Source organism: Cryptomeria japonica, chromosome 4 (assembly GCF_030272615.1).
Source record: "Cryptomeria japonica chromosome 4, Sugi_1.0, whole genome shotgun sequence".
NCBI lineage: Eukaryota > Viridiplantae > Streptophyta > Pinopsida > Cupressales > Cupressaceae > Cryptomeria > Cryptomeria japonica.
In genome coordinates this window covers 403,200,450-403,225,097 of record NC_081408.1, presented here as the reverse complement: position 1 = coordinate 403,225,097, position 24,648 = coordinate 403,200,450, and the positions used below count along the sequence as shown (strand labels likewise).

General features: G+C 35.6%; 1 protein-coding gene across 6 annotated transcripts in view; it reads left to right on the top strand.

Moving 5' to 3' along the window:
• The first annotated feature begins 524 nt into the window (after positions 1 to 524).
• The window catches only part of LOC131074686 (uncharacterized), a 104,509-nt gene continuing 80,385 nt past the window's right edge, over positions 525 to 24,648 (top strand). For 2 of the 6 annotated variants that reach the window (XR_009113103.2, XM_058011365.2), the window contains exons 1-5: positions 528 to 761; positions 17,789 to 17,852; positions 18,179 to 18,230; positions 18,446 to 18,528; positions 18,856 to 18,974. Coding sequence is in view for 5 of the 6 variants with exons in the window: in XM_058011365.2 (XP_057867348.1) it covers positions 597 to 761; positions 17,789 to 17,852; positions 18,179 to 18,230; positions 18,446 to 18,528; positions 18,856 to 18,974 (483 nt within the window). In the remaining variant the exon portion in view is untranslated. Of the gene's footprint in view, positions 762 to 17,788; positions 17,853 to 18,178; positions 18,231 to 18,445; positions 18,529 to 18,855; positions 18,975 to 24,648 lie in introns of all 6 variants that reach the window. The other 4 variants (XM_058011368.2, XM_058011366.2, XM_058011367.2 and 1 more) reach the window with 4 other exon arrangements.

Here is a 24,648-nt window from a genome sequence, read left to right as displayed (position 1 = left end):
TGAAAAAGAGGTGTTGATAAACATTGTTTAAATGCTTAGTATGCTATAATTCTTCGCCTTAGGTCAAACATCTCTTGTAGAATTAAGATATAAAACAATAATGAAAGACAAGAATCAATCATGTAATATATCTAGAGCATTGATTCAATGTTGAATCATACTTTTATGATGATGTCAGGCATAATTTAGCTCTTTAATAATTTATAAATTATGCAATAATAAATTATTTTTTATCTTTTTATATAACATAATTTGAAATATTTTACATTTTAATAAACTTATAATAAATAATTGAAAAGATAAGAATATGAATTTCAAAATTCATATCATCTCACTTCCAACTTGTAAAAATAATCTGAAAGAATATATAAATGAGAAAATCAAAACCCCTCTCTTCCAATATGTGGTGATAAAGAAGTCAGAATCCACTCATTTACAACCTCCAAACCAAACATCATCATTTTGGGCACTAATCATTGCATTAGGAAATAAGAAATTGGACTAATGCGTTCGAAAATTACAATTACCAAAATGGGGAGTATAAATGGCTATTTTGCTCCCAACATGGGCATAGGCAAGGAAGTGAAGGTGAATTAATGGCTACTTCAATTGCAGCTGCAATAGCAACAGGAATAGGAATGACAGCGACCTTCTGTAAGCCTCGTTTAACAATATCCAATACTTGTCTTGGTCCTCTTCCGCGGGGGAGGGAGAAGGGGATTCGGAAAAGCACGAGGAGCCGGCTATCCTCCAATTTCTTGGTAATCAAAGCAGATAATGCTTCCACGAGTATCTCTTATGCTAAATTGGGCTGGAAAACAAAGTCTAATTGTTTTTATGGGCACTCAATTTAATTATGTTTTAGCATGTTGAAAGGCCATTGGAATGGAAATGTTTGCCGGTTCAAACTTAGGGGCAGCAGGATTCTACAGGGTCCCATGCTTGAGCTTTTATAAAAATTGGGTAGCTGTTTTCAGAAATTCCTTTAATGTTTTTACTATAATGGAGATTTCGTAAAGTTTTAACAATTACATACAATTCCTGATATTTAATGGATGGCATACGGTGGCAGTGTTTTCTGTTCATACATTCCGACCTTCACATTGCTAGAGGAATTAGCCTATTTTCAGTCACCAGAAAATTCAAAAATATCTAATCTATGCATAATAAATCGTAGCATCGAAACTGTAATTTCCTGAATAGCATGACTGTACTGGTGCAAATTGACTCTTTACAGTATTTACAGCACCAGTAGCTGTAACAATAAATTGAGAACGAGGAGACTGAAAAAGGAGAATGTGGAAAGATGGATTTAAAGGGATTATTTAGAAAAAAAGAAGATAATGTGGATTCGTTTGATAACATTTAGGGCAACAATAGGCAGTTACTGTGCAGTTCTTTTCTCATTATATTTGGGAACCATTCATACCCTGATCAACATTGATTATATCAGGGAAAAACTTCTTTAAAACTTTCTGCTGAAAAAGATACACAAGCTAACATTTATATCCACATAAACATATGTGTACGCCGGTTTTGGCCACCATCACTTTTGTTTGCGACCTAGAGCACTCAGCACTCAAAAGGATAGCTTTCTAGGTGACGTGTAAGTACTAATTAGTACCAAATATTGTTTCTCTGAGTTTCTAGGATGTGGGAATGCGTGCATGTGGGGGTGCAGGGATGCTTTTTCGAGGACGGAAAAGAGGTAAAACTATGTTTAATTCTGGGGACAAGAGTGGGACCATGGGAGGACAACTATTGAAATAATGTGAACAGACTAAAAGCAGTTGAAATTGTAAACAGTAAATGCAATGTGCTAGATTTGCAACGTCAATCCTTCCCCTTTAGCTTTTTAGGGGTTTTTAGCAGTGTTTTCCTATACCTATTAAAACTTCTATGCACCAAATGGAACAGGTTCTCTATTCCAGAAAAAGGACATCCCCTCCAAGTCCTATGCCACTAGGATGCCAGGGACATCGGGGACATCACCTGGGCACCTTGGGATGTGCCCCTGTTGGCACCAAGCAACTCTAAGTGCTATCAACATTATAACTAGTCAAGTATCATGAAGCTGCATCAGACAGACTCTAGAACAAACGCAGTAGATCAAATTCAAGATAACTCTTTTGCCACCTTGTAGGCATTGGAGGAATTTTCTTGTGGTTCATCCAACAAAGGGCTCTCCATCCTCCTCCGTTATTCTCTTGGCCTTTTTGTGTGCTGGACACCCACTTGTCATTTCTTGTATGTGGCACTCTAAATTGTGAAACTCGCAGATAGATAGAGGTTATATTTTTCTAGCAAGACGTGGTTCTTTAAGGGCAATCTTGGCTTCAGTTGTTGGATGTTTTCTTTGTTCATTCTACTGCATTTGGAAACCTCTTTATTTGATGTACCTTCCCATGTTTACACCTTGACCCTCCTTGACTGGTGATATTTATACCTTAGAATTATATTTCACAAGACAGCTGGCTCTTTCATTTGATCAAATAGATCATCTATTCCTGGTACGGGTTACTTGTTCTTAATGGTGGCTTTAGTCAGCATCCTATAATCTATGCATAGCCTAATATTACCATCTTTCTTCTTGAGGAGCAAGGTAGGGGCACCTAGGGAGATATTTGGCCTAGTCAATACTTTTTCCAATAATTCATTGATATGAGCCTTTAGCTCTTGCAAATCTAATGCATTCATTCTATAGGGTGCTTTGGATATAGGAGCAGATCCATAAACTATATCTATGGAAATAATTAGCTTCCTTTTGGGAGGCATACCCAGAAGTTAACCCAGAAACACATTCCCATACAAAATTAGTAGTGGTATACTCAATTTCTAGTGGATGGTCATTTAGGCTGGTTTACACTGATTTTTAGTGATTTCAACCCGAATCGAGTACGATTGACGCCTTTTTCTAACTGCTTTCAGTTTAGGTAGCTGCAAGTATGGTATGGTTTTAACTTCTGGCTTTTTTTTGATGCCTTGCTGGGTTCTCAGATATCCCTGGTCATCAAAGCACTGTACCAACTTCCTAGTACAATCTACCTAGGCTGTGTGATCATGCAACCATATCATGCCAAGATTAAAATCATATCAGCCCAATGGTAATACCAGAAAATTTAATTTAGTCTTAAATTCACCTAGGTCCAACCTTAGTTGATCGTGCATTGCTTGATAGGTTGTTTATATCCTGTGCCTAGCTTGACACATACCGCTTCTTTGAGTGTTCTAGTGACGATTCCATATTATTTTATTACTTTAGGTGAAATAAATCAGTCAATAGCACCAAAATCAATTAAAATAGAAACAAAAGCATTGCAGATTTTACCTTTTATTTCTACTAGAGAGGTCTACTGGTAAACTTGTTAGTTTTCTACAGCAGCATATATCTTATGGTAGAGTCCTTATCCTCTTCTTGGCTTAGGACAGTCCCTGACTTAGTGGTCATTGCCACAGTTCCAGCAGTCGTTAATAGGAATCTTATACACCCCAGTTGCAGGTGTTATCTCTACTGCTACAACCCTTTGAGAAGGCTGATTTTTGTTACTGTACTTCCTTGAATTCTGCCTTTTGTTGGTTTGGCAGTAGGTTGGTAAGAATTCTTCCTTGGGTTTGAGTTGTTACTGAAATTCTTAGTGTTCTTTTGATGATTTCTGTAACCATCCTTTCTAAATTTAATCAAACTTTGCTCTGATCAAATTAACATTTTGTTAAATAGTTTGCATGTTGCCTGTAAGTTGGAAACTTGGAGCACATTTGCCATGGGACTTCTTCTTGTAAGTTTTTTGGCATAAAATCATTTACAGTTGCATCTCAAGATTCCATAAATAGTAATGAGACATTTTGACGAACAGTTTGCAAGCTAAAACTCAAATATTTGCAGACCAACTTATCCTAAGATAACAGATAACATTTGACTGTAAGGATTGACTGCAAGTTATTCCAAAATAGCACGTTACAGAGAATGAACAAAGAACATAAACATGTACTCAAAAGGATTTTGGCCTTACACTTTGATCATTGATCGTTCTGTAAATAAGATAGCTGTGCAAGATATTTTCAGATACCGTTTTTACATATAACTCTGTCCTTGCAAACAGTAAGAGCAGACTTCTAACCATGCTGGTGCTGGGAATAAGTCACTCTTACGCCCAATACATAAATTTTTTGTTTGGATGGTGCACAGAAGAACATATATTGAACTCAGCAATTAAGATACGGCAGAAATATAAACTATGAACTTCACATTCAAATACTCTCCTTCCCATCCAGGAATACCACCTCTCTGTTCAAGGAAGAATTTCTTCAAATCTGACTTCCAAACCTCCCACAAAATAGCCAGCAATAATATTATATGAAATTCCTCGTTCGTAAAGCACTACAAGCAAATATGATGACAACGGTTGAAGCAGAGAAATAAAATATGGTTTGAATGGGACTAATGACCACCCCTTATGCTACACCAATGAAATAATATTGTATATACACCACACAAAGATATGCAAATAAGTGTGAGTCGCTTAGTCTGCAGTGTTAGTTTTAGGATCAGACTGTAATATATAGATAGCAAAATCAGAAAACCAAAAATCAATACACATAAAGAACACCAGAATACCCTAGGAAAACCTCCCACGTGGAGGTGAAAAACCCAGCTATAATCTCAAATCTTATTATGACAAATCAGTTCGAGACTTTACAAATCTGCTTCAACACTTGAAGCAATCAGAACTGCAGAATGTGAACAGTAGTATGGAGTACTCAAACTAGGGCATACACAGTAATGAAATGACTTATCTGCAGTACACTTGAATGCTGATTCAATACACTATTTGCAGATCAATTCACTGCCTCAAGAAGGTTCGCTGCCCTTTGTATCTAGTTGGCTGTCCTCTGAATAAGGTTCGCTGTCCTCAAGGTGGAGTTCGCTGTTTCCAGAAAGCAGTTCACTGAGCATAGAAGATGATTCGCTGCTGATAAGAATGTATTCGCTGATGACTGCATGGATTCGCTGATTACTGCTGAATGTATTCTCTAATTGTCGCTGAAGGATATCACTGTGTGGGATGAAAATATGTAATAAGCATGAATGATGCTTTGTATATATATGTGACATAGCCTCCCAATTTACCTAGGTTGGCTTTATTGTTTTGCCGCCAAGAATAGGATCAAACCTATAGATTACAAGTTACATTCATATAGGTCTTGTCCAATACAGTTGCAAGTTACATATAGGTCTTGCTTAAATACAAGTTACATTCAATAGGTCTTGTCCTATCCACAAGTTACATTATATAGGTCTTGCCCTATCCACAAGTTACATTATATAGGTCTTGCCCAATATTCATAGCAAGATATAATTACATGTAATCCGAACTTAGCTATAATTTCAACATGCAGTTGCCAATGTTAAAGGAAATCACCTTTGTCTCATTCACTGACGACCACTTGCTCTATATTCTTCACATTCAAGCATTTATACGAGTTGGTATTTATTCAAATATATGTTTCCAAATATTTAATAAAAATAATAGCCCAATGCCCTTTCTTCGAATATGAATTTTATACCCAGCGTACAGTTTCCTGACACAAGCACATTAGTCTCCACAGATAATGTAATATTAATTCGCCAGAAGAGTCCTCTAGTTACATGTGCGGCTCAGTCACTAACTCAGACGCGACAAACAACGAATTAAAAATATTCTATTGCTCCCCCACTATCCAATACCCTAATTATAGAATATATATTGCCAGAATTTCATTACAAGAACAATGCCACAGGTACTCTTAGTCAGGCTACGAGCATGCACAGGTTAGATAGGTTGTTCCTCATTTGTCACCAATAAGAAAAGACCTTGATGACCAATAGAAGGTTTATAAAGATTGCAAAGTAATAAGGGAAATGCCATGCCGTCAGTCAGAAGAAATAACATAAACTTCTACAAAAACCTTACGTTTGAATGCTGGTATTGCACCCGGAGTTATTCAGTCCAATCCTTCTGATTAACCTTTCTTTGTCCAGACTTAATTCTGACCCCTCCTTCTGTATAAAGAATCCGAATCATAGAAGATATCCTGAAATTTGTCTTTTCAAAAGACTTTACAAATCTTCTTTATTATGATCATGCACGAATCCTGAAGTGAATCCACCCAGTAGAGAGATTGGGTTTCCGTCCAACTCTCTGAGAAGCCTCGAGGATATTCGTCCTTAAACTTCCTGAAAAGCCACAACTCTCCAATATTCTTCAATAAATATTTCCCTGAATGAATTCTCCTTTCCAAGCCTCCCTTTTTTTAAATTATTTTGGGCAACTGCTTTTGACAACTTCCGATGATAATTATATAACATTTTAGCCATAAAGTGATTTTATAAATATTTTACTCTTAACCAAAAATCGCTTTATTAAAATAATTACTAATAAATATTAATTTCCTTAAATAATTTAAGACAAATAAATAAATAATTTAATACAAATAAATAAATAATTTAATTTTGCATAGCTGTCAAAATGGGACATTACAATTTTTAACCCTGTACTCTTGCCTGTGTTTACTTTTGACTTATCTTTTTCTTCAGCCCTATGGACAGATTCTATGGCAGGAGAAAGATCAAGAGGATTTATCATATTAACATCATACATAAGCATGTCGCGAAGCCCCAGTTTGAAATGAATTTCTTGGGATTTGTTGTCTAGCACATAGTCCATGTAGTGGAGAAGGCTCACGAATATTGTCCTGTAATTTTCTATAAAACCATTGCCTTTCTGTAATAACTGAAATTTTGCTCTTTTCTTTTCCCTATGATTAGTAGAAATGCACTTTTCTCTGAATTGTTATTCTAACAACCCTAATGATAATTCTTCTAGTGGGGATCCCTTTAATGCACTTAGGTGCTTCCACCATAGAAAGGCATACTCATCTTATTCAAACACTCCAATTCTATCCTTTTCATCGGGAGCCAGTTCTTGAAGTCCAAAATATTTTATCATGTTTGCTAGTCAAGCCTTGGCTGTATAGCCCCAGTCTTGGCTAATAAATTTTGGTGGAGGCTGCTTCTTTAAGTCCTTAATAAAAGGTGCAGTCTCCAATCTGCTTCATTGCCTTCAAGGTATGCCCTCAAAGAGTCTAGGGTATATCATTCCCTTCATTCTGATTTGCTGGATGATTCCTATCCAATTGATTCAATTGAGCTTCTTGGGCTGCAAGCCTATCTGTTAATTTTATTGTCATTGATGTCTATCTGATCAGCTGTCTATTTGTTGGAGTTGAGTTGACACTTATTTCCCAGTTTATTGCTTGCCACTTGGTTGTTTGCATAATTGGTTTTGTCTTCATTTCAGTTTGCTCAGAATGTTCTATGCCTGGCACAGCTGTTGGTGTTTGACTCTGGCTTTGAGTTGTTTGGACAAACTCTTCTGAATCTTTTTGAGTGTGGATAGGCTCTTGTGGCATTTTTTTTTCTTTACCTGACTTTAGCATCTTTTTGAGTCATCGTGGCAAGAAGAGTATGCAGTGTAACCTAAGTGCTGTGTAATCTTTGGCAGTATTAATGATTCACTGTTTCTGTGTGCAGTGTGCGTTTTTTATTCCTGCGTGTTTGCAGTGTAAAGAACCACGTTGTCATGCTTTTCACGTAACAAAAAGACCTGTGCAAAAACATTAATCTTTCGCAGTGTTAGTGATTCACTATTTCAGTTCGTGTAACTGAAATCTAAGACATCTTTTGCTGAGAAGGCGTTATGAAACTGAAGTATAGTATGTGGTTCGAAAAAATTATTTGGTGTTTTAAAAAAAATTTGCTGGTTTTATCTCTTCTTGGCATTGATTCATATTCTCTAATCATGGATTCTGGTTCTTACTTCATTCCGACTTCTCTTTTTGCTGAAAAAGTTTTGTTTTTATTCCTCAACACAGATTTCAGATGACTGGGCTGGTTTGATTGGTGTGTTGGGAATTTTAACGGCCGGCAGCGCTTTCTTCTTATGACTTACTTTTGCCGACTTAGAGATGTGCAATTTTTAATTTGCACCATTATTATCTTAGCGTAAAAAATTTTCAGTTAAAAAAAAATTGGCATGTCTTATTACTGCTGTGTGGAGGATATGACTGGGATGAGCCCGAGAATTTTGAGATGGGCTGTTTACTCTAATTATCAATGAGTCAAGTTGGGTGCGGCTGAAGTTAAGGTGTGAGGGTGCTTATTTCTGTTTTGGTATGTGAAGAGTCGAGATATATGTTAGCCGTTCCATGTCTGGGTGGTTTTGAAAGATTGTGAGTTCCTCTGATTGGATTGTGGTTTGTCTTGACTTAGTCACAGTTTTCTTTGGCAATGCTTTTGTTCTGTCGTCCAGTATAAATATACGAGAGGTTTCATGAGTATATGTAAATTCATTACAGTAGTTGAGAGATTTCGTCAGTGATTTTGCTTTTACATCGAGCTGAGAGGATAGTTTTTGACAATGTCATGTCGATACACTTCTTATACAGCAAAGTGCATATTACAGAAAGTTGTTTATGAACAGTTCTGTACACCGCTTTGTTATAGTGATGAAATGTTCTTAGCTGAAGCGTGAGGAGTATGATACATGGATAGTAACAAGAGTGACTTTTGATGTAATTACAAAATTTGTGTTAAGGAGAGCTTGCAGGTACTCAACGGAGAAAATCAACAGCTATCAAAGAGCTTTATCACTTCTCAAACCCGTTAATCTTTTCTGTGAAGGTTGAAGCCTTTCAGTGAATTGTTGAAGTTATGTAATCAGAAGTTGGTGCTTTGTTTGTTATAGAGGTTGAATCCTCGATAAGTTATAGTTGAAGCTCTTTATTATAACTGGGTTGGTGCCCATTCATTTGCAATCAGTAAACTGTGGTTTTTTACTTGAAAGGCTTTTCCACGTGATAAACATTTTGTGTCTTTGTCTTTCTGGGAATCATGTTTTCAGTTTTATGTCTTCATGTTTTTTTTAAATGTTAAAATACTGATTCACCTCCTCCCCCTCTCAGTATTTTCTGTTCATCTTTCAATTGGTATCAGAGCAGGTCATCTTCTATCAATGCTTAAAAGCTTGAAGATTTGTTTCTAATAGTTTATTATGAATCCTCTAGAAGGTCTAGCTACCCACAAAGCTCCCTTGTTCAATGGGTCTAACTATGCTTTTTGGAGTGTTAGGATGAAAACATATATCATGTCTCTAGGTTTTGATGTCTATACGAGTTTGGTTAATGGGTACACTCTGCCCTCTCAACCACCTACAAATCATGATGGAAAGAAGGCCTTTGAAAACAATGCCAAGGCCATGAATGCAATTTTGTGTGGTTTGTCTGAATCGGAGTTTGTCAAAGTCATGCATCGTGACTCTGCTCAAGCTATGTGGGAAAAACTTCAGAATGCTTACGAAGGGGATGAAAAGGTTAAAAATGCAAAACTTTAGACACACAGAATGCTGTTTGAAGTTCTTAAAATGTGAGAAGAGGAGAGCATAGTTGAATATTTCTTAAGAGTTGATGAAGTGGTCAACTCCTTGAAAGGTTTAGGAGAAAAGTTGGATGATAAAGTTGTTCCAAAAATCTTAAGATCGTTGCCCTTAATATTTGATGCTAAAGTGTCAGCGATTGAAGAGATGACAGAACTTGATAAGCTTACAGTTGATAAGTTGCATGGGATCTTGACGACTTATGAAATGAGAACAAGTGCTGAAGCATCGTCAAAAAGAGAAACTGCTTTCAATCGTCAAAAAGAGAAACTGCTTTCAAAGTATCGAAGAAGGGCAAGGAGAAAAGTCCTGCATCTAGTGATAGTTCAGAGGAAGAAAGTGATGGTGAAGAAGCTCACCTTGCAAGAAAATCTAGGAAGAGTTCCAATAAGTTTAAAGGCAAACTGTCTTTAACATGTTTTAACTGCAGCAAGAAAGGGCATTTTGCTTCAAAATGTCCTTATGAGAAGGAGGAGGACAGTTGTTGTGGAAATGAACACAAAAACAACAAGAAGAAATTCTTGAAGAAAGGCAAAAAGTTTTGCTTTTCAAAAAGAAGTCTTTACTCGAAAGAAGAGAGCAGCTCGTTAGATGCAAGTGAAGGAGAATCTTTAAATGATGAAGTCCTTTTCATGGCTGTAGAAGAAAAATTGTCTGAAAATGATGAAGAAGTTGAGGTTGATTTGGAACAAGAACTTATTTTTGTTCTAAATGAAATAAAGAAGCTTAGAAAGAAGAAACAAAGTTTGAAAGTGCTGCTACAAGAGGAAAGTAACAAGGTTTTTGAAAAAATCACTGCATTAGAGGTTGCTGAAAAATTTATTGAAAAGCTAAAAGTGCAAATTGAAGAAGCCAAAAAGCTTGAAGATCTTAGGAAACAACTCAAAGACAAGGAACTTGTTTGTGAAAAACTTGAAAGTGAAGTTGTCTCTTTGAGAAATTTTGAAAAATCCTCACAATAGTTTAGTAATGAGAACTCTTTTCAGAATAGTACTATGACTTTGGATGGTCTGCTGAGCTCTCAGAAGCAGTCTCTTGATAAGAGTGAGTTGGCCATGATGAAGGTCAATGTTCTAAATCCTCTAGAGGTGAACAACGAAATCCTAATGCTGGTTTTATTCCTAATAACAAAAATGGTAACTTAAACAAGTTTTCTAATGCTAGACAAGCTCATATGTCTAGATATAACAATGCTTACTTTCATGGTTACTGTTTCTTTTGCAACTATTTTGGTCACAAGTCTGTAAATTGCAGAATATTTCCTAAAAAAAAATTTAGTTTTGTGAATCAAAATCCTTTTGCTCCTTTGAGGAATTATAATTTTGTTTGTTATAAGTGCAATAATCTTGGTCATTCTGCAAAATTTTGTAAGAATGTTTTGATAGATTCATCCAAGAAGGTGGATGCCAAAGGGAAAGCAAAGGAGAATGTCAAAGTCTGGAGGAAAAAGGAGAAGCCAAGTTCAGAAATGTCTTTAGTTGTGCAAACTACCTTTTTAGCACAAAATGAGAGAGACATTTGGTATGTTGATAGTGGTTGTTCCAGGCATATGACTGGTGGCAAGAACAAATTTCAATCTCTTAGAAGAATGAACGGAGGTAAAGTTAGATTTGGAGGTAACTCTTCAGCAAGAGTTGCAGGTATTGGTACTCTTGTTTTAAATGATGGAGAAACAAAGGTTGAGAATGTCTCGTATGTTAAAGGTTTGAAGCATATTTTGTTGAGTGTTAGTCAGTTATGTGATCACGGATATGATCTTGTAAAAGTGGGAAACATATTGCAAATGCAACTAGAGCAGCAAATAATTTATATATTCTTGATGATTCTAATGATGAAAAATGTTTTTTGAGTCAGCTAGATGAAACATTGTTGTGGCACAAAAGACTTGGGCATATGAACTTTGATAATCTGATTCAAATTAGTAAGAGAGAAGCTGTTAGAGACATGCCGAAGCTTGGAAAACCAACAAATACTATTTGCAAAGACGGTAAGATGGGTAAGCAAACTAGAACTAGTTTTAAATCCAAAGACTTATCCAACACTAAACCACTTGAGTTAGTCCATATTGACATGTGTGGACCAACTAGGACAGCAAGTTTACAAGGTGAAAAATATTTTATGTTGTTAATAGATGATTTTTCTCACATGACCTGGGTTACTTATTTGAAAGAGAAATCTGAAGCTTTAGAAATATTTAAAGCTTTCAAGTTGAGAATGAAAAGGATTTAAAAATAAAGTGTTTTTGTTTGATAATGGGGGTGAATTCACTTCTAATGAGTTTGTCAGTTTCTGTGAAAAGAATGGGATTAAAAGATAGGTTTCATCACCCATAACACCTCAACAAAATGATGTTGTTGAGAGGGAAAATAGAACAGTTCAAGAAATGGCTCGTAGCATGATGAACGAGGCCAAAGTGAGTGATGCTTTTTGGAGAGAGTCTGTTCATAAACAGTCTATATTCAAAACAGAGGTTTGTTGAGAGCAAAGCATAATAAAACTCCTTATGAGTTATGGAAAGGTAAACCAACAACTGTAAGGTACTTTAAAATTGTTGGTAGCACCTGTTTTATAAAAAGAGATGATGATAATCGAGGTAAATTTGATCCTAGATCAGATGAAGGCATCTTTTTGGGTTATTCATCTAAAATTAAAGCTTATAGATGCTTTAATAAAAGGTTGCATAAAATTGTAGAAAGTGTTAATGTTAAAGTTCATGAGCTTATTAACACTAGTGGTAAGAATGGAAATGGTGATAGCAGTGTTCAAAATGAGGAAACAAGAGGTGTTGTTCAGCCTTCTTCACAAACACAAGCAGGGACAACAAGTAGCAATACACAAAATAGTCCTAAGAATGTTCAATCAGGAGCAGCAAATACCCTTCCTTCCTCTAGTGTGCAAAATGGGACAGTAGGTACACATTCTGAAAACGAGTCAAAGAGTGATCATGGTAAGACTTCTTTCAAGGCTCCTAAATTTGTGCAAAGAAATCATCCCGTTGATCAGATTTTACTTGAAAATAGAACTAGAGCTACTAGAAGGAATGCTAACTATTTTGAAGATGAAGATGTTTTATTACTTTCCATGTTTGAACCTAAGTGTTTTGAAGAAGCAACTGATAAGCACTAGATAGCTGCTATGAAAGAAGAGCTTGAGCAGATTCAAAAGAGTGACACATGGGAGCTTGTACCAAGACCCAAAGACAAGAATGTCATAGGCACGAAATGGGTTTACAGAAACAAACTGAATGAGGAAGGTCAAGTGGTAAGAAATAAAGCACGTTTGATGTGTAAAGGGTATGCACAAGTAGAAGGTGTAGATTATGACGAATCCTTTGCTCCTATAGTACTTCTTGAAGCTATTAGACTTTTTCTTTCTTTTGTTTCCTATAAAGGGTTTAAAGTGTTTCAAATGGATGTTAAATCTGCCTTTCTTAATGGATACTTGAGTGAAGAAGTTTATGTTGAACAACCTGATGGATTTATTTTGACTGACAAACTTGATTATGTCTGTAAGTTGAAAAAGGCATTGTATGGCCTTAAACATGCTCCCCGTGCATGGTATGACAAGTTGGATAAGTACTTACAACAGTAGGGATTTAGAAAAGGAATTGCGAACAACAACCTTTACGTGAAAGAGGAAGGTAGCACATGTTGATTGTTGTGGTTTACGTGGATGATCTAATCTTTGGCAGTGACTTTGTAGGTATGTACAAAGAATTTGCAACCAATATGAAGAAAGAATTTGAAATGTCTATGCTAGGAGAGCTATCTTTCTTCTCGGGTTTGCAAATACATCAAACAAAAAAATGTATCTTTATCTCTCAAACCAAGTATATAAGAGAGATGTTGAAAAGGTTTAGACTGGAAGATTGTAATCCTGTCAGTACTCCTATGATAATTGGATGTAAACTCAGTAAAGATGATGAATCTCCTAACGTTAATCAAACTTATTACAGGTCTATGGTAGGCAGTTTGCTTTATGTTACAGCTACTAGACCTGATATTATGTAGGCAGTTAGTTATTTTGCAAGGTTTCAAGCTACACCAAAAGATACTCATGTGCAAGCGGTGAAGAGAATCTTTAAGTATCTTAAGGGTACAATGAATTTTGGTTTATGGTATCTAAATGTCAAGATTTTACACTAACAGCCTACATTGATGCAGATTGGGGAGGTTCAGTAGATGATAGAAAGAGCATGAGTGGTGGTGCTTTCTTTGTTGGTGGCTGTCTTGTTTCTTGGCTTAGTAAAAAACAGGCTTCTATTTCATTATCCACAATTGAAGCTGAGTACATAGCAGTTGTATCTTGTTGTACACATGTTATTTGGATAAAACATACCTTGTAGGACTTTAGGGTTGAGTATGCTGAACCAATTTCTATTTTATGTGATAATACGAGTGCTTTTGATATTTCGAAAAATCCAGTTTTGCACTCTCGTACTAAACATATTCCTATTAAATATCATTTTTTATGGGAACAAGTTGCTAATTAGATTGTTAAGCTAAAATATGTGCGCTCTAAAGAATAGGTTGTTGATATATTCACCAAGCCTCTCACGGGAAACATTTGAATATTTAAGGCAGAAACTTGGAGTGATTTCACTCCATCACTAATTTGTGGTTTGGTTTCAGGGGGAGTATTCATTGTTATATTTCATGCCCCGGATTAGATGTCCTTATTATTCTCAAGTTCGCAGTTTTATTTCAGGTCATTGATGTCAAAGGGGGAGCACAAAGACAGGGGGAGTGTTTTAGTGTGGTTTATTTCTTCATGGGTTGCCATCAATGACAAAGGGGGAGAATGTTAATTTTATTGTCATTGATGTCTATTTGATCAACTGTCACATTGTTGGAGTTGAGTTGACACTTATTTCCCAGTTTATTGCTTGCCACTTGGTTTTTTGCAGAATTGGTTTTGTCTGCATTTCAGTTTGCACAGAATGTTCTATTCCTGGCATAGCTGTTGGTGTTCGACTCTGGCTTTGAGTTGTTCGAACAAACTCTTCTGAATCTTTTTGAGTGTGGATAGGCTCTTGTGGCGTTTTTTTTTCTCTACCTGACTTGAGCATCTTTCTGAGTCATCATGGCAAGAGGAGTATGCAGTGTAACGTAAGTGCTGTGTAATCTTTGGTAGTATTAATGATTCACTGTTTCTGTGCATTTTTTATTCCTGCGTGTTTGCAGTGTAAAGAACCACGTTGTCATTCTTTTCACGTAACGGTAAGACCTGTGCAAAAACATTAATCTTTCGCAATGTTAATGATTCACTATTTCAGTTCGTGCAACTGAAATCTAAGATGTCTTTTTCTGAGAATGCGTTATGAGACTGAAGTATAGTATGTGGTTCGAAAAAATTACTTGGTGTTTTAAAAAAAAATTGCTGGTTTTATCTCTTCTTGGCGTCAATTCACATTCTCCAATCGTGGATTCTGGTTCTTACTTCCTTCAGACTTCTCTTTTTGCCGAAAAAGTTTTGTTTTTATTCCTCAACACAGATTTCGGATGTCTGGGCTGGTTTGATTGGCGTGTCGGGAATTTTAACGGTTGGCAACGCTTTCTTCTTATGACTTACTTTTGCCGACTTAGAGATGTGCGATTTTTAATTTGCGCCATTATTATCTTAGTGTAAAAAAATCTCAGTTAAAAAAAATCGGCTCGTCTTATTAGTTCTATGTGGAGGATACGACTGGGATGAGTCCGAGAATTTTGAGATGGGCTGTTTACTCTAATTTTAAGTGAGTCAAGTTGGGTACGGCTGAAGTTAAGGTGTGAGGGTGCTTATTCGGTTTTGGTATGGGAAGAGTCGAGATATATGTTAACCATTCCATGTCTGGGTGGTTTTGAAAGATTGTGAGTTCCTTTGATTGGATTGTGGTCCGTCTCGACTTAGTCGCAGTTTTCTTTGGCAATGCTTCTGTTCTGTCATCCAGTATAAGCATATGAGAGGTTTCATGAGTATATGTAAATTCATTACAGCAGTTGAGAGATTTCGTTAGTGATTTTGCTTTTACATCGAGCTGAGAGGATTGTTTTTGACAATGTCACGTTGATACACTTCTTATACAGCGAAGTGCATATTATAGAAAGTTGTTAATGAACAGTTCTGTACAACGCTCTGTTATAGTGATGAAATGTTCATAGCTGAAGCGTGAGGAGTATGATATATGGATAGTAACAAGAGTGACTTTTGATGTAATTACTAAATTTGTGTTAAGGAGAGCTTGCAGGTACTCAACAGAGAAAATCAACAGCTATCAAAGAGCTATATCACTTCTCAAACCTGTTAATCTTTTCTGCGAAGGTTGAAGCCTTTCAGTGAATTGTTGAAGTTTTGTAATCAGAAGTTGGTGCTTCGTTTGTTATAGAGGTTGAAGCCTCGATAAGTAAGAGTTGAAGCTCTTTACTGTAACTGGGTTGGTGCCCATTCATTTGCAAATCAGTAAACCATGGTTTTTTACTCGAAAGGGTTTTCCACGTGATAAACATTTTGTGTCTTTGTCTTTCTGGGAATCTTGTTTTCAGTTTTATGTCTTCATGAATTTTTTAAATGTTAAAATACTGATTCACCCCCTCCCCCTCTCAGTATTTTCTGTTTGTCTTTCACTATCTTGGATTGTTTCCAAGGCACCCAACATCCCTTGCAAAACTTCCTCACTACCCTGAGAAAGAGGTCGAGAATCTGTTTGAGGATTTCCTCCTCTTCCTCTTTGTCTCTCTCTCTCCCGCTTGGGCACCTTGATGAACTCCTGATAGGGTTTGGACCATTGAGTTAAGCTCCTCTCTGAGACCTGTATTAGGGCAGAGAGAAGTCACGCTTTGGTTTTTGTTATTTCCCTTTAAGGTCAGCAGTTTCTTAAAACTTGGCTTTTAATTCCAAATGTAAAGTCGCTTGAAACCCAGATTACAATTTTTTTGGTAACCAAGGGAACTTTTAGGAACATTACTTAGTTTGCCCCTATAAGAACCTTGATATTGAAATTGGCATTAACATGTTCTCAATTTCTTTCTTTGAATCTTTTTCTTTGATTATTCCTTTTATACTATCTGATCATAGAACCTGGTAAAGTTTTCCAAACCTTGCTAGATGCTGGGGCCCAAAATGGGTCCATTGGACCAGAAATGCACTCCGCGGTCATGATAATTGCGGTACTAGGTAATACAAATGAATTTCACAGCCTTTTGATGCTCATTAGTGCTCCTTGTATAAAACACTTGACCCATTAATTCTAGAAGGTTACACTATTGTGTTGCATGTTGGATGCTAGTATGACAAGTACATGCAGATTTGACCCTGCAACAAATGAGTGGGACGTCAAGAAGTCAACAGCGATCATATCTCGCAACACAATCAAAGAATAGCCACCACCGGGGCATCTAGATCATTAATTCTTACATTTTGGCATCAAATGGCTTTGATTTCTTAGTATGCTTTTTCTATTATTTATTGGTAAGCGCTCCAAATGTTTTTGACTATATCCTTTATATACTTTTGATTAACTACTTCTTTTCACCTTCTTGAAATTATATATTTTAAATTTTTATATATTTTAATTTAAAGAGAATCTCTTCTCTCCAATATTATGCAACATGATTATTTTCATACTTTTTCATCTTTGGTCTTGTTTTGAGATTTTAATATAGTAGGTTTTCCATTGTTCTAGTGATCATCTTCAGACAACTGGATGACAATCTAGGGATTCTGTTTTATTAGCCATTTATCATCTACAGTTAAGCATCTTTGGCATTACATCTTATTTCATTTCAGATTCTCCTGTGTATGTGGTTTACATAAGCCTCAAGTCATTGTCAACCTCTTCCAAGTTCAACTTATGAGAGATTTGGATGATTCTGATCATCATTACATCTGTCAACTGAGGTCTGATGATGGGTCAAGGATGTTGCTTCTGTATCTGTTTTTTTGTTTACTAGAAAATAGATCCTCCCACACAAATCTCATATTACAAAATGACGCTGTTCTTTTACAGAACGTTTTAATATTCAGTTGTAAAGAATTATTTCTTTGAATTTTAATTTAGTTTTGAATCTAGTTCATTGGTGAGTTTTATTTTCCTCTGATCAATTTGTTTTTTCAATCAGAATATTTCTATATTATAAAGCTACTTCATATTTTGGTACATGGGTTTGTGCTTTTAGGTACAATTGGGTAATTGGAGTTGCTCTCAGAGAATATATGATTTGAGGCCAAAGGCACATTTAGTATATTTGTACATTAGTCTTTATGGTGACTGATATGCCTGATAGTTCATGACCACTTTCAAAATGCATTTTTAATATAACCTTTTGTTCATATACTTCCAGGACATGGCTCAGGGGAAAAATAAGGGCTACCTTATGGTCACCTGTGAATCAACTGTTAGTACAGGTATGTGTTCTAGTATCATGCTTGTAGTACGTAGAATTGTACAGTTCAAATATATATGGAATTCTTCATGGATGATGAAATGATGCCCTTTTGTTTTTATGCTATGGATTCTTATGCTTTAAGAGTAACATGAGTGGTCCTAATGGAAAGCTTCTTTAGATGTACATGTAGTGTTTATTTCTTTATGCTTCCTCTATTTATAACATCTCTTGGTATCCAATGATATTTTCAAGCTTGCTTTTTCTATTCTAACAAGCCAAAAAAGCAGTTACATTTATCTTTTCTGTCTAGTCTTAATATTGATGATTGTATTTCCCCTTCGGTAGCAGCTCCAACAGAATGGACACAGAAGACCTTTTCACTTCCTCCATTTGGAAGGTCAGTTTTGTTCTTATAGCAGTTAGTGTGTGTGTTTTTCTGTGGTGTCAAATCCTAAATTTTGAGTCGCTCACCATAATCATCTTAAGATATAGAGTTTCAGTCTGAGTACAGAATGGTTGTTTCTTATTTTATTGTATCATTACTATGCATCTAATTTCAATGCATTTATTCATCCTTTCAGTATTGAGTGGATCATTGCCTTTTTTGTCCAGGGGTTGCCATATGATAACCCAGTATATATATCAGGCAGTTCCAGAAATTAGTCAGTTTGAAGTTGGTCTCGCAAACTTGTTCAGTAAGAATGGATTAGAAACTGTTTACTTCAACAAACATAAAAATCCTTTTTGGCAAATTGTCTGGATGGAATTGCATCATTCTTGGGTGGTCCAATTCTTCTTGTGTCCTGGACAAACAGTTGTTCTCTGCATTTGCATTTGATTCTAAGAAGGCATGTTAAGGAAATTATTGTTTGCTCTTAATAATACTCATGCTGTACATAAAAAAATTGTAAAAGGCATATGTGATTAGCTTTTATTTTATTATTAATTTTGTCATCAGGCATATTTGTTGTTGAAAAGAATTGTAAGCTTTGATTTGGTTATTTCTCTACATTGTTTCATAGGTTTTCTTGTTACATGTTTCTCAGTAATGCACACTTCTGCAAGCTTGACTATAAATGAGAATGCAAGTAGCGATGTTCCGCTTGACATGGAAGATACCTTGAACCGGATTGTTCCAGAGGTATGTTAGTAGTTGCTTTTATATTCTTGCTCAACGGTATCTCATTGTCTACTGTTAATCCCCTATCTGTTTGTCCAATCAGATTGCAACATGGACCTCTGCTGAGGAGTTTTGCATAAAATCTACATGCATAAGTGAAGGCCACTTGAAGATGTTAATTAACATTGTGGCTTTGCATCTAAGCTGTATTGCCTCCTTTAATCTAAATCCTTGTAATTGACCTTCTCACTTTGGATAGAGTAAGCTTTGATTTCTATTGGAAATGCTATATCTATTTCAGTTCTGGATTAACCAGAAGCCCTGACTAAGAAGTTGATTTGGAACAGCCTTCACTGAAGGTATAGGTTGGAGCAATGAGAATTAAGCAATCACGGCTTGTGGGAATTTTTGGTACCAGAACAACCTTATGTTCATCGTGTTGAGAAGCCTATATTGGAAGAATTTGGTTGTAACATTGATCATTGTAGGAAAGGATTTAAGATGCTTAGTTCATAGGACTTGAATGGGTTATTGTTCTAGAAAGTAGTGAAAAATACAAATATTGATTTGGAGGAGTTAAAAAGACATTGGCCCAAGAAGGATGCACAATATTAGTAGATGGAAGAAATTACAGTACACATTAACTTATTAGCGGCTTCAAATGGTCAATGGTGTTTTGGAGGCCCATTGATGCCTCTAACAAAGTAAAGAATATTTAGAATTTGAGTCAAATGTTGGAGGGGGTTCTATTAAAGGTTGGTATAAAAAATGTGTTCCAAGTTGTGATAGATAATGTAATAGTTGTTAGAATATTGTCATTGATGTCAAAGGTGAGATTGTCAATAATTAAGGAATTGGATAGCTGAAAGAGCTTAATACACAATCCGAATGGAAAGATTGTCATTGAGTTCTCATCATTATCATTGATGACAAATGAGAGTAACAGTTATGAATAATGTTACCACCATCATCAGGATTTAATAAAAGAAATGAATAACTATTGGAAACCACAGACAGAGTATGTGAGATAGAAGGCTTTGAAATGTTGGTGTTAAGATAACAATCAAACATTTAAAGACATACAAATGAAAGTTCAAGCGCTCAAGTCCAGGACATATTGTCATTTATGTCAACAATGATTATTATTGATGTCAAAGAAATTGGACTGAGAGTGATAGATGAATCATACAGAAGATATAAAGAGTTCATCCAATCATGGAGCAATGAAGAAGATTGTACATAGGCAAAGGGCAAGAAGATGAATATACAAGGTAGATGATCATAAAATGACTGATTTTGATGAGTTAGAAGATGAATATCAAAATCATGGTAGAGGTGATGTGGATTCAGATTCAAACAATGAATATGGGCAGTGAATATAGTTAAAGAAGAGCGACTTGAATACAAGATGCAGCAGTTAAAGACATTGAGCAATGACTTGTGTATAAAGTGCAGTAACCAAAATAAGCAGCAACCATCTTATGAAAACATACAGAATGATACAAAGGAAGCAGTCAGCAAATGCCGTGTATCATGGATAAAGCAATGAGGTAGCACTTATCAAAAGAATATAAAAGCAATAGTGGCAGCAATTACTAAAATGGTGGCAATCAAGATAAACAAAGTATTGAATAATTTATGTGTGTAGACCTCTATGAAATAATTACATATTACTTTGTGCCTTAAAAGAATTACAAATAGATTATGGGGCCCACACCTTTATGTTAGAGCCCCTAAAAGACAAAATAATCCTATGTAAAAGAGTGATAAGGTAGTAATTTAATAATACTAAATTGCAATAATAATGATTTGTTAAAGACAACGATCAAGTAAAAGAATGACTTCTAAAAAAGGTTGTTTAATAAGTGAAGAGATACGAATCATAAGAATCAAAATGGTACGACTTGTTAATATATGAAAGGTTGTGATAATTAAGATGCATTCTTAATATGTTTCCAAAAGATACGATTTAAGGAACAAGTTGTTTATGAAATCTTTTTATTAATTAAGGTTGAAAAGTCATAACTGATAAAGGTGGGTATATTTTGAAAGAATGCAACTTTTCTATGAAAGGCTATGTGAGTAATATATATAGGAAATCAAATCATTCTAAGAAGAGTGTGTGTGTAAAAATGCTGAGGAAATGATTTAGAGGAAAGAAGTGTAAGGAATGTGTGTGGTGTGTGCTTTGAAGACAATCAATATATACACACCTGATTTTACGAAGGCTGTCAATGAGAATATCATATCAGATTTGAAAGGAGGAATGTACAGATCTATAAAAGCTTTGTAATAGACGAGCTATGAAGCATTTTCAAGCAGATATAAAGAAAGAGAAACATGAAGTGTAATTCTGATTTAGAGCGAAGTATGTGTTATGTATGAAAAGGTTATGAACAGATTTGTGAGGAAAAATATTGATATACTTAGTGATAAAATTGAAGGAAGATGCTGACAGGAATTGGATCAGAGTTATGAAAGAGAAGTGTGCCTAATCATGATCAGAATTGGAAGGAAGATTGATATTTGATTGTGGATCAGATTTGTGTTTGGAGCAGAGTTGTGATCAGATTTATGAGAGAAGCTTATCATGTGAACTTTGATCAAAGACATTATATGGTGTGTGATCAGATTTGGGTGAAGGAGTAAATCATATCAATCATTGAAGAATTTTTGGGAATTGGTGCTTCCAGTGGGTTGGTGCCTACAAATTCAGAATTGGGAGTTCGTGCTCACAAACTAAGTTGTGGAAGTTGGTGCTTCCAGTAGGTTGGTGCCTACAATTCCAGAAGTGGGAGTTGGTGCTTCCAGTGGGTTGGTGCTCACAAACAAAGTTAGGGGTTGGTGCCTCTAGTAGGTTGGTGCCTACAAACATTGTAAAAGAAGAAATATAAAAGCATTAATTTGTCGTGGTTTTTCCCATTAGGGTTTCCATGTATATCATGTGTTCTATTTGTGATACTTGGTAGTTAGATCTCATGTGAATGATAATATACAATGAATATGTTTATGAGATAAGTTATATGCTTATGATTTAAGTTGAAAAAGTAAGAGTTTGTTAATATACTGATTCACCTCCCCCCCTCTTAGTATATTTGTGTGCTCTTCAATAGTGTATGTGATAGTAGGTAGACTACTTGAGGAGAGACAACCAACACTTCTTTGGAGCCCTTGCTTGCCTATTCCCCTAATCTTTTGTTGCAGGATATAAACAAACTTGATTGGGTGAAATTCATGGTGGAAGATGCGAGGAACATCACCAAGTACATCTACAATCACCTTACAAAGCGTTCATGGTTTGCTAACACCTTTGAGGCAAATATTTATGAGTCAATAATGGATGGATTTTCTTATTTTAAATTGAAGAAGACAAAAGGGGGAGGGCCACAAAGAATTTTTTTTGATGATGTCTTTGCAAAGATCATTAATGAGATTGTTAATGTAATTTCAATCTTATATTTAAATTTACTTTTTCTAAATTCTAATTACTAGATATTGTTAATTGTTTTTAAAGTTTAATATTTAATTGCTAATTAAATTTTTTGTAGGTTTTAAAGCCTTTACAAAGATGCAAAATATGCTTTCTACACAAATCTATGAGAATGGATGTGTGCAAAAAATCAAATTGTTCAAACAGTTAAAAAAAATACACACAAAAGCAATATACTATAACATATTGATTTATGTGGGGAAGGCTCTTTTGGTAGAAAAAGTCAACTCTGAAGCAACTCAATGTATTATTAGCAATCAATGGTTATGATATACTTGGAGAGACTAAGCCTTCACAAGTCTATCACCAACAAGAGATTTGGAGCACTTCTAGTAGCTTAATAGTACCTACAAACCTAACTATGAAACCTCCATCTCAAGCACCCAATAAATAGGAGAAGCAATTTATGAAACCATGAAATAGTAATTAGGAAAACATGAGCTAAAACCATACAAATTGTGAAATCTATAGTAAAAATCAATTGCCCAAATCCCAAGATGAGTCCTGTTGTGACATTTTCACACCACCCCATTGCAAATGGGGACCCCCACTTTTTTTTGCTTTCTAGGTTAGTTGTAGTGTCTTTTGCTATTAACCTTTTACTTGAGGTAGTGTAGCTCTCAGGTTGTCAAGAGCTGATCAAGTCTTGTCTCTCTTGTTGGGTTGAAGTGAGGTCAGTAAGCTCTCAGGGCTTAGGAGATGAGCAATTTGGATGATCATTTCATTAGACCATCAATGTCATATGCCTCCAAAATCAAAGATAATGAGTCTAAGCATAGAGGACTGCCAAAGAAAGTTCAAGGATGCTTGAGATGAGGACAGTCACAGCATAGGCAATCAGGATGAGGGTGTGTTGATGACAAAGGGCCCTAAGATTGATGAAGTAAGTGTCTCTATCTGTGAAATTGAATAAGTAAGGTCATAGTAAAATCAGACCTGAAAGCGAGTAAAATCAGACAAACTAGACCTGAAAGCAAGTTCAAATCAGAAACTAAAATCAGGATTAGGCACAAAATAAGAGATTAAAACACTTAGAATGCATTTCAGATTAAAAGATTTGAGAAACATGTCTATATCAGGCATGCTTCCTTTGTTGGTTATGCAAGCAGGTCTAACTGGAAGGAGATCAGAGCAGCATATTTAAGCTGGCAAAGCATATGAAAAGAGAGGTGAAGGCTCATCAGCTCACCTACAACATCAAGATCACACCATCCGAGACATTGCAACACTCCAAGACTCAAGCATCATAACAAGGAGATCGAATCATGCAAGAAGAAAAAATGCTAAGGACAAGATCTGTACATAAAAGGTAACTTCATGTGCATCAAAAGACAACTTATATTTTATCAAAAAATGCTAAGGACAAGATCAATACAGTTTAGGCTTTTTTGATATCTTTCATCCTATTTGGGGCTGACCTTACAGTCTTGGATTGATGCTTTTGCATGCCATTTATAATAGGGAGGGCGTTTGGAGGTATATTCTTCAATGCAAAGGTGACTAGTGTATCAAGATTTCCTACTTCAGCATCACCCATTGTTGCTACTATCTCTTGTACATGCTTTTGAGTAGGTTCTTCTTGAATATTATCAGAAGATATTGGATCTATAGGTGCACCCAGGCGGACCAAGGCCCGTGGGTTGCCAAAAACGGGGCTCACAGGTCATAAAGCTGCTAAAATAATTAAAAAACACTCTTTTTTTAATATTTTTTTAAACTCTAAACCCAAATTTCGTCCCTTATGATGCATGTAATGCATCAAAACATTCATTCAGCTCATTTCATTTGCATTTTTGAAGTTTTTTTCTCTACAGCCAGGTTTTGAAGTTTTTGCATTTTTCTTCGAAGGTGAAGACTACGAAGGTGTGAGACACGCATCAAAGGCATAGGAATCATTGGAGAAGGAAGATTTGGCCACCAAAGGTGAGTGAATCTGAATTTTTTTCAAGTTTTCAAGAATTTTTTCAATTTTTTTTTCAATGTTTTTTAAAGAACTCTTGTATATTTTTTTACACTTTGTATGCATAGTATGGGGTTATAATGCCGAATTTTCTCAAGTTTTTTCAATAATGTTGTATTTTCTCTTTTTATTTTAGGTGCATTATTCATATAATCATACATAATGGTTGGAATTGGAAGTGCAAGTGCAAGCCCTAGTTTAGTTGCCCAGGTCCGAACTCAAAATAACCCCTTTAAAATTGATCC